Source organism: Atractosteus spatula, chromosome 12 (assembly GCF_055471065.1).
Source record: "Atractosteus spatula isolate fAtrSpa1 chromosome 12, fAtrSpa1.hap1, whole genome shotgun sequence".
In the NCBI taxonomy this organism is placed as follows: Eukaryota; Metazoa; Chordata; class Actinopteri; order Semionotiformes; family Lepisosteidae; genus Atractosteus; species Atractosteus spatula.
Window position 1 is genome coordinate 13635577 of NC_142717.1, and position 10233 is coordinate 13645809.

General features: G+C 41.5%; 1 protein-coding gene across 2 annotated transcripts; it reads right to left on the reverse strand.

Moving 5' to 3' along the window:
* Positions 1–5008: 5008 nt before the first annotated feature.
* On the reverse strand, positions 5009–9178 carry rpl15 (ribosomal protein L15). Of its 2 annotated transcripts, none has more exons than XM_088928687.1 (4): positions 9132–9178; positions 8320–8497; positions 7040–7176; positions 5009–5360 (listed from the first exon to the last, which is right to left on the reverse strand). In XM_088928687.1, exons 2-4 carry the CDS (start codon positions 8489–8491, stop codon positions 5055–5057), a joined length of 615 nt encoding a protein of 204 aa, XP_088784813.1. In that variant the 5' UTR covers positions 8492–8497; positions 9132–9178; the 3' UTR covers positions 5009–5054. The 2 variants fall into 2 exon arrangements, with proteins under 2 accessions (XP_088784813.1, XP_088784814.1); XM_088928688.1 differs by having other exon boundaries at positions 9106–9149.
* Between the last annotated feature and the right edge of the window lie 1055 nt (positions 9179–10233).

Below are 10233 nucleotides of genomic sequence, written 5' to 3' on the forward strand. Positions count from 1 at the left end.
TTGTTTAAAATAGAAAACATTGAAATGTATTGATTTTAGACGTATTCCCCTCTATGCTACTATGCTATGACACTCCAATTTGAATCCAGTTTGGTTGACATGATTTCAGAAACAAATACACCTAGTCAGGAAGTTTAATGACCTGGGCATCAACACCTCTCTATGCAGATGGAATATGGATTTCCTGACTGGCAGACCACCGACTGTGAGGATAGATGGAAAACTCTCTTCCACACTCACCATCAATATAGGTGCCCCTCTGCAGCCCCCCTGCTGTTCACCTTGTTTACCTATGATTGTGTGGACAGACACAGCTTCAACTCTATCTACAAATATGCTGATGACACGACCATCATTGGCTGAATCACTGCTAATAATGAGACAGCCTACAGGGATGAGGTCAGGAACCTGGTGGAGTGGTGCCTTGACAATAATCTCTCCCTCAATGTCAGCAAAACCAAAGAACTGGTCATCGATTTTAAAAAGCAGGGTGGGGACCACACCCCTATCCACATTAGTGGGGTGGCTGTTGAGATGGTTATCCGCTTCAACTTCCTGGGTACCTTCATCGCTAATGATTTAACGTGGTCCCAGCATGTAACTGGAGCTACAAAGAAGGCACAACAGCGCCTTTACTTCCTCAGACAAATTTGGAGGGCTGGAAGTATCGCTAAGGAAAGCAGTCATCCTGGTTTCTCATTGTTCTCCCCCCTTCCTTCTGGTAAACATTATAGGAGCATAAAGGCACGAACGTCCAGGTTCAGAGACCATTTCTTCCCACAAACTGTCAGATTACTGAACTCCACCCCTACGCACTGATGTTTTTTTATGTTAACCAAGATGAATGTTATTTACTTTTTGTTGTCGCTGCTGTTGTTCTGTGTTTATGTTTTTTGGTGTTTCCTTAATGTCTTTGTATTCTTTCTATTGGAGCACACATGCAAATACGCATTTCATTGCACTTGTGCAGATGACAATAAACTGAGAGCAGAAACTATAATATGAAGACCAATAACTTAGTTGTCTATACATCTCAGTGATAGAATCGTTAAAAAGCATACAGTTGGGGAGAGATACAAAAACATTTCTAGGGTGGTAAAAGTTCCCAAGAGCACAGTCGGGTCCATCATTAGGGAATGGAAAGAATGCAGAACCACCCAGGCTCTTCCTACAGCTGTCTGTGCTTCTAGACTGGGCAGTAACCGGGCAAGAAGGTCCTTCTTCAGAAAAGAGACTAAGTACCCAATGAACACATTCACAGAACTACACAGTTCCGTAGCTGAGATGGGAGAACCTGTCCAGTGGACAACGATCTCTGCAGAGCTACATACTGTAGTCATATAGTACGCTAATAGCATGCCTTGATTTTGCAAGAAGGCACATGGCAGACCCTGAACCCATGTAATCTGGTCTGATGAAACAAAACATTAACTCTCGGCCTGAATGCAAAGCACTATACCTGGTCCAAACTGAATTCAGCAGAAGGGCATTTGTCAGGATAACAATGAATGGAGCCAAAGACAGGAACACTGGGAATTCCTTGAGAAGAACGTACTGTACTTCAGTCAGTTAAAAGACTTTAGATTGGGGTGAAGATTCAGGCTACAACAAGATAACAACACCAAGCAACCAGACAAAGGGATGCTGGAGCAACTTCAGAACAAGATAATGAAAATCCTTGAGCGGCCCAGCCCAGACCCAGCTCATCTGGAAAATCCTGAGAATCTATGGAAGGACTTGAAGAATCCGGTTCAGCGAGCTTGAGCAAATCTGCAAGGCCACTCAAAACCGTTGCAGACAGTCCCAAGAAGACTGAAACCTGTAATTGCTGTAAAAGGTGCTTCTGCAGTGTATGAAATAAGGGGGGTCAATAATTCTGTAAACAAGATACTTCTGTTTTTAATTTTTCATAAAATTTTGTTACATTATTATATTTGCAATTGTTGAGGGGGGAATGAGTACTTTCTGAAGGTATTATATAATATACTGTATAAAGTCACAGTTATTACACCATGTGCCTGACCTGTCCTTTGGCTGTATTTTGGCACAAGACACTATGATACAGACATTATAATAATAATAATAATAATAATTGTTTACACTTATATAGCGCTTTTCTGGACACTCCACTCAAAGCACTTTACAGGTAATGGGGACTCCCCTCCACCACCACCAATGTGCAGCATCCACCTGATAATATTATGATAATATAGGATTTTTAATCCCTTCCTTGGGACCATGACCTACTCATGGTGGAGGGGCTTGGGTGCCCCAGGGACACTTAGAGCTATGCTGTGTGGAGCTTTGCGCTCATTGTAGGGTTGCCCTTGGCAAACTGGTCTAAGGTGAGAGGTCAGACAAAGAACAAACCAAACTGAATTCCCATGATGGTTCAGTTAAAAAGTCAGAGGATCCCTGCTGGATCAGGGACACCAGGACAGGAGTTTTCAGAAAACAGCTCTTTAGTTTTCCAGTATTTTTTACATCCCAATCCTTACCCATGGTCACAAGCTTGGGGTAGTGATCAAGAGATAAGATCAGGGGTGCCAGCTGTGGAAATGAGGATTTTCCGTGGGATCTGCTGGGCTTACCCTCCGTGACAGGATGAGGAGCTCTGCAGGCGGGGAGGACCTCTGAGGAGAGTCACTGCTCCCCTGCATCAAGGGGAGCCAGTTGAGGTGGATTGGGCATCTGGTGAGGATGCCACCCAGGGCATCCTCCAGTCGAAGGTATACCTTGTACAGCCACTGGGAGGTGACCCCAGGACAACGCAGGACAGACAGGAGGGATTATATCTGTCAGCTGACCTGGAAGCAACTGGGAATCTCCCAGGAGGAGCTGGAGACTGTTGCTGGGGAAACAGAAGTCTGGCCTGGTCTGGCCTGCTGGCCTATTACCACCATGACCCCCAACAGGAGAAAGAGTTTAGAAAATCAGATTAGATTAATATGTTTATACGTACTTTTTCCTGAACCGAATGTCTAAGACCTGCTTTAAAAGCATTGCTAATTTTCTTTGCTTATTTCCAGCCTCTGTGTTCTGAAATTCCTAGGCTGGATAATTTCATTATTAATAAATGACTTATTTTAATTAAATAACATTTCACCCTAGAACTAGAATGTCAAAAATAATTGGGGTGAAAGCCTCAGAACAAAGTACAAAACACCCGTATATGGGTTAATTCCAAATCAACGTTTTGACTCAGCTTGATTTTTCAAATCAATATACAGGTCAAATATAAAGATACCCAACATCTGTTAGGATTTTGTCACAGAAATATATGCTTTATATGGGAACCATTTTTACAGAGCTTTCTCTGAATACAGCACCAGCATATGGAATGTTATATGATGCTTTTTCTTTAAAAACCTAAGATGGTATATGGTAGGAAAGAAATTTATTTGCACTCAACCAAAATACTTACAAGGAAGACAGAAGTATGAAAGTAATATTTCAGTCAATGAGGTAACAAGACTTCTACTAGTTGAATTGAAGTTAAAGGCAGAATACCACTGTTTTCTTCATCAGTAGTCCAGGGCGGTGCTCCTGTATCTGTGGTGCCACCAGTTTCATTGCTTAAAGATGGCTAGCCTTGTGCAAACATGGCCAATCACTGAGGTGCACAGTGCAATTTGATCTCTGCTTGTAAAGGTTACAACAACTGAAATTTGTCATCTGGTGAGGACATATGGACTATAGACTCGGGGTAAACGTCATGATAACAGATGTGGGAGAGATACAACACGTATGGATGGATGTTCCAAGATTTCCGCAGTGATCCGAGACTTCTTTCTATTTCACGGATGTTGGATGCCTTTTGCGAGTATTGTTTGTCGCTTGTTTTTACCCTGCAAATGATACTTTCATTGAAAACCTGGATGTGTGTTTTATATTATTTAGCTTCACATTTGGACAGGTGGAATGGAAACACTTTCCATTCACACTGCATAACTCCATCTCATTAAACTCCTAAATACTCTCAACCTGTAACAGAACACAGGCCCGGATTTAAACTGCAATGTTATTTCCACCTGAAACAAATAGAGGCCTGAACATTAAAGTTGCCAACAAGATGTCATTTGGCCCAGTTTGCCCCTTTGGTATTTGGCAGTGAATTGCAACGATGATCTTGGACATCTCTCACAAGGCAGGATATTAGCTTTAGCAACAAGGTAGGGACGTTTGTTCTCTTCTCCAACAAGCCTTTGAGTAAAAAAAAGGTCCTCCCATTCTTGGTTTTAAACACATTTCACTTGTTCCCTCCTTAAAGGCATTTCACTATTCAATCATCAATATCACAACATATCAATTACCAGTAAATCCTTAAGCTATGTGAAGAAATGTTTTTCAAATTAATCTTTACAGCAAATACATAGAAGGCAGCAGGGTCAGAAAAACCACAAATTCTCAAAATATTTCACAGCAGAATTGGGATATAATGCAATGAATCACAAATAAAGCGTTTAGAATCAAAGGTTTAAAAAAATGTAAATCTTTCATAACATTTCCCCATCACTTAGCAACAAAGACTGGTGTACAGTATAAGTCTCATGCATTCTTTTTATGGTTGTATTTACCTTAGTTTAGATTGGAAATAATTGTGTAAGAATTCCAATCCCCACCAATAAGTAATTGTAAAGAGGGAGTTTTCCCACAACACAGGGTTTTTCCAAAGAGACATCCGTTACGTGATAACAGAACCGACAGGACAGTAGAAAAACTTATCGCTGCTTATATTAACTGTGTATCATTGGAACAACACAAGATTAGCTCAGGCAGTGTTCGATATTTCATAGAATTGCAATTTATATATCATACAGTGTATCTCAGAAAACTAGAACTAGCCTTAAGAGCTGACTTTACCCCTCACACTACACCCCCCCCCCCACCATGTTCAGCTTTTTTTGCACGTGTTTTTCTAGGTGGAAACATACAGCTATCAATACGCGAGACTCAAAAACCTCAGAATAAGGCGCAGTGATAAAAAAAACAACCAGAGGCAGGAAGGTACCACTGAAAAACTTTATTTCCTGAAATATACAAGCACCACAAGGTTAGCGGTAGCGGTGAAGCTGCAGAGTGTTGCGGCGCCTCCAGGCAGCGCGGCGGGACCCTCCGATGGTAAGGTGGAACTTGTGGCCCTTGCCCAGGCCGCGGCTCTTCTTGCCAGCCGACGTCAGCCCACGCATCTCTCTGTGCTTGTGAACGGGCTTCGTGATCCATTGGGTGTCAGGGTTGCGTCTGACGGCCTTGTGGAAGGGATCGATGAGGATAACCTCAAAGAACTTGTACGTGGAGTCCTCACCCACCCAGTAGGAGTTCAGGACCCTCAGGGCTCCGCAGTGGCGGCCAGCACGCTCCTGTTCAACAGGAAAACCCATTAGGGTCACGGCGCAGCCAGCAAGCAACAAAACCACGACAAAAAGAATATCAATCCACATGAATGCTCTTAAAATGCTTCCACATATCACAGTATTCTTCAGATCCTTGATGGGTATTATTTGCCTGCCTGCACTATATCATTAAATTGTCAGTCCTGTCAATAAATGTTAAAGTGACTGGTACAATAACAATGTCTTTAGTTTAAAAAGGCAAAGTAGGCCTACATTAAGCACGGCGGCAATTGTGCCTTTTCAGCTAAACCATTTAGGATTAGTTACCAAGGGGTTTGCTGAAGTGGAACAAAGGGTACACATTAGGATACAGTTCTATAAAATAAGTAGAGTTTTTGCTTGCACTGGTTAACTGTTGTTAAACTGGCTTAAGCGCTAACTATAGCCAGGTGAAGGAAAATGGAGATGCTCATTGAGCTACTTAACAATATCACTATGGCCACACTGGACACTATGCTCTCCACTATGCAATGAACTTCAGTTCTGTTGGTACACAACTATACTGTTGCTCACAAAAATCTGATGTTCTTGAAGCAATGACAAGATCTTAACAGAGAAAAGGCTACAGCTTTCATTTTCTACTCTATAGAGAATACTACTGAATTTTCAAAATGAAACCATGATAAATTCCAAAACAGTCACCAAAGGGTTAAAACCAATTTTTTGTGTGCAATTTTCATTTACTATAGCTCATTACCTAAAGCAACCGAGTTCTTGCATTTCCTGCATAAACCAAAAACAGCATATTGGAAAATGGAATGAATCACTCTTCAGAATGAAATGCCTGAATTTCACTAGTTTAAACATTACACTTGGGTTATACTGTTCTCAATTTCACTGGAAACATTCTTCAAACCGCACATTACATGTTTATCAGAATAACAAATGAAAACCTAATACTGTATGAATACAATATCAACCCCTCATGGCTACATAAAACAGCTTATCCAATCTATCGTTAAAGTGCAACCTAAACACTGATTTAATTTTTTTCACAAATGGAGCTGGAAAGGAGTGAACTACTGTATACCTCCATCTGAAATATTTTTTTAGCCCAGCTCCAGACAGCAATATGCCTTGTGCATGAAGGTGCAGCCAAACTCAGAAACAAGTGGCAACAGAATGAGACCAACATCTCTAAATATTACTGATACACCTAGGAGACCCGGTATTGCGGTTTCAAAAGGCTTCAGCCTATACAGAATGTTCCAACGTCCGACACCTGAATATTTTCTTTTTTGCCATCTCCTTCAATACAAATATTCACATCTATAAGTAATTTCATTTTGCTCCTTACATCATAACAGGTGTACATTATAGCATGCTTTCATCAAAATGGAGAATTCCCTTAATGTAACTGTTTAGATGTAAGCTGTGACTGATGTAATGAGTGTTTTTTCACCCTTAATCTATTTCAAACTTGATTTTGGGCAACGTTAAACATCTAGTCAAGGATGGAGTGGGACTGACAACAGTGCTCAGAAATCCAGGAGTAGTGTAGGTTGGGTAGCTCAGTTTTACAACCTAAATATAAACAGACTGACTCAAACCAGCTGCAGCACTTCCGAAATTAAGCTCAAACCTAGCAATCACCGGTTTTGGCAATATCTTGCTCAGACAGAAGAGGGCTGGGAGTGTTTACAAACCTCGGCCACAGACTGCAAGCTGCGGGCAAACTTGATCTGGTTAACACCGTGATGCACAGGTTTGCCGTAGGTGGCTCCCTTGGGGACAGGCTTCTTGCGACCTCCGCGGCGCACTCGCACACGGTAGATGACGTAACCTGCAAGAAAAAAGTCCGAGATCACACAGGAGCACCCCGCTTTGCTACTATCTTGGGCGCATGACTCCTCTAAGGTCTTACTGCTGCCTTCCCTGCTCCTCTCTTCCCATCTCCCAGTTGATTCTGAGATTATTCCTCCTCTTACATGCATCAAACCCTCCTCTTCTGCACCCCACCTTAAATCAGAAACTATTCCCAGAAAAAAAATTAAAATGCACCCCCCCTTCTACTTTCTGAAGCCTCCTAAGAACTATGCAAGGCCCTTAACCCCAACTGCTCCAGGGGCGCTGTACAATGGCTGACCCTGCGCTCTGACCCCAAGCTTCTCTCTGTCTCTCATGGAGAGCAAGCTGGTGCATAAATTCCTAATGCAAGAAATTGTATATGGCTAATACAATGATCTTATAACTGCTGACCCCATGATCTGGTCCAATCTCGCATTTTGACTATTGAGTCCCATTTCCTGCACCATGATGTGTTGTACTTACTACTGCTCATTATGTACAAGTGTGGAGTGACAGGGCTCTGGACTGAAAACTAGAAAGTAGTAGATTCGGATCCTTGGTGGGACAGTGTTATACATTTTACTCACATGGCTTTAGGAAGGTGCTCAAAAAATGAGTGTCACTTGGAATCAAAACAATATAATAGCAAAATAGAAAATACTAAACTATTCTCCTCATACAGGTACGGTATAAAATGCATCTACTTGATCTTTGCTGTAACTTGACAGATGGAATTTCAAAGCATGTGAAATCTTTTCCAAAAACCCATTCATGCAAATTAGTGCTGTGAACATCCAGGAGAGTGCACTAGAAGATGCTACATTTTAAAGGGGGGTAAAACTCCCATCAATTATGCATCATTTGTCGGTTTAACATTTTTTGACAAAAGAGGCTAAGGAAATCAGGAGAAGACTTCATTTTGTTTAACATTACTATGCAGATTTGGTTCACAAAATACTAAAGCTATCTTGCCAGCTACCAGTTTAGCAATACAAAACCTGTGCCGCTACCTGCATCACTCACCAACACTGGGAGCCACTGCACCAATTTCATACCTACTGGTGCGGGACCACACAGATCGGGAAAAGGGTTTCAACACACGGTCACCGGCTCTGCTAGCGATCGCGTACGTACGTACCTTGCTTCGCCTTGTAGCCGAGCCTGCGGGCCTTGTCGGGCCTGGTGGGTCTCGGAGCGCGGTGGAGGGCAGACAGCTGGCGGTACTGCCAGCAGCGGACGCGCAGCAAGAAGCGCATCACGTCGGACTGCTTCTTCCTCCATAGCTCCTGCATGTACTTGTACGCTCCCATTTTGGTCTAAGCGAACAAGAAGAACAGCACGACCGTCAAGTCTGTGTCAAGCCCGGAACACTACAGGTGTCCCCAGTTCCTACGCTAATTCGACATTTTCTGAGGCTGCTTCCCGGCTTGAAAACTACCAGGAAATAAGAAAGACACCGTACGGTCTCACGCTTTAGATCGAAACCAGGAGTAACTATAAACCCTTTAACACCGTTTCATTCTCTTTATTTTCCTTAACACACTTTGAAAGAGTCATGGTACCCGCAAGCCAATGCGAGTACCAGCACATACACTTCTTCACAACTACATTTTAACAACGTTGGCCTTTTCAAATGATTACACACTCGTTATATTCACCCGATCTCATACAGCTGTATAGCCGGTGAATATATACTATGCATCCGAACGAAAAGTCACGTTGTAGAGCACCATTTTACTCAATGGCTGTCTACACGTACCCTGCACCTTTTCCCAAACTTCAATCGCAAATAACTCTCTCTTTATCCACTGTTACATTTCAATAACGGTAGTACCAAAACATTTATCAATTCTACACTTTAACTTCAACTTATTTCGACCCGATGATAAGATTTTATTACGGATTCTATGTGGATTGCACATACAGAATAACCAAACACAATCTCCTTACATGATGGCGTACCAGCCGGAAAGGAAGAGGGAACTATCCCATCATGCTTTATGAAAATCTACCGACGGAAGTTGATGTGACAACGCAAGGGTGCTTGGGAAATGTAGTGAACAGTACCTTGGAATCAGGATGATCGTGTTTTGGCTGGAAGCAACAAAATATTGTTTCAGACTATTGCAAGCAAACCCTACAGGAAATAAAACGCAATTTAGGGGTTATATATATATGTTTCTTTACAATTATTTAGGTTGTACTTGTATGGTATGTTGGGCCTCATTCATTTCCATTATTCCTGCTGCGAACTCTGGAAGTCTGTACTGAAGATTTAGGAGCGAGCATGAGAAACATAAGAATTATGTGTCTTTTCTGTTTGCAAACACTTGCTGATCCAGCATCGCATAGGTGTTTTAAGTATCGGATCTCTTCTTATACAACAATTAAATTTCTTGACTCAGCCCCGCAGAACTCTTTATATCAAGACGCGCCTCGTACTTTCTGTTTAAAAACTTCTTATTTCAAGTTATGTCAACCAACGTGTCTTCTGGATTAATGTTAATTATTCCTTTTAAATATAATATATATATATTTTTGTTGATGAAGATGCGGCTGACATCATTACAAATTTAGGCATTTGAGTTTTTTTAGAACCCTTATTCTTTCCTATGAAAGCTTTCAAGTTCTCAGTTGCCGGTATAGCAATCGGTACCGATATGTTCATGATCAAAAACATGTAGTATTTTCCTACAGAAATCAATTGTACTTATGTAAAGCGTAAACTGAGACCTCTTTCAAGGACGGCAAAGCTTTCTTATGCTTTTTTGAATCCGCCAACCAATACCACCAGGGTGAATATCCATACTTAGCTTCTGTTCATATTTATATATCTAATAATAATAATAATAATAATAATAATAATAATTGCTTACACTTATATAGCGGTTTTCTGGACACTAAACTCAAAGCACTTTACAGGTAATGTGGCCACCACCATCTATTACCTTTAGCTAAAACAATAAATGATAAAGATGAGAAACTCCGAGAATAATTACCTTGATTATTCCCCTGATTATTCACCTGTGTTTAAGTGTACGAGCGGACCTGC

Coding starts and splice junctions, on each gene's coding strand:
- rpl15 (XM_088928687.1), bottom strand. CDS start 8,491: ATGGGAGCGTACAAGTACATGCAGGAGCTATGGAGGAAGAAGCAGTCC. Junction 7,177..8,319: donor CGGCTACAAGGCGAAGCAAG/GTACGTACGTAC, acceptor TTTTTCTTGCAG/GTTACGTCATCTACCGTGTG. Junction 5,361..7,039: donor GCTTGCAGTCTGTGGCCGAG/GTTTGTAAACAC, acceptor CCTGTTGAACAG/GAGCGTGCTGGCCGCCACTG.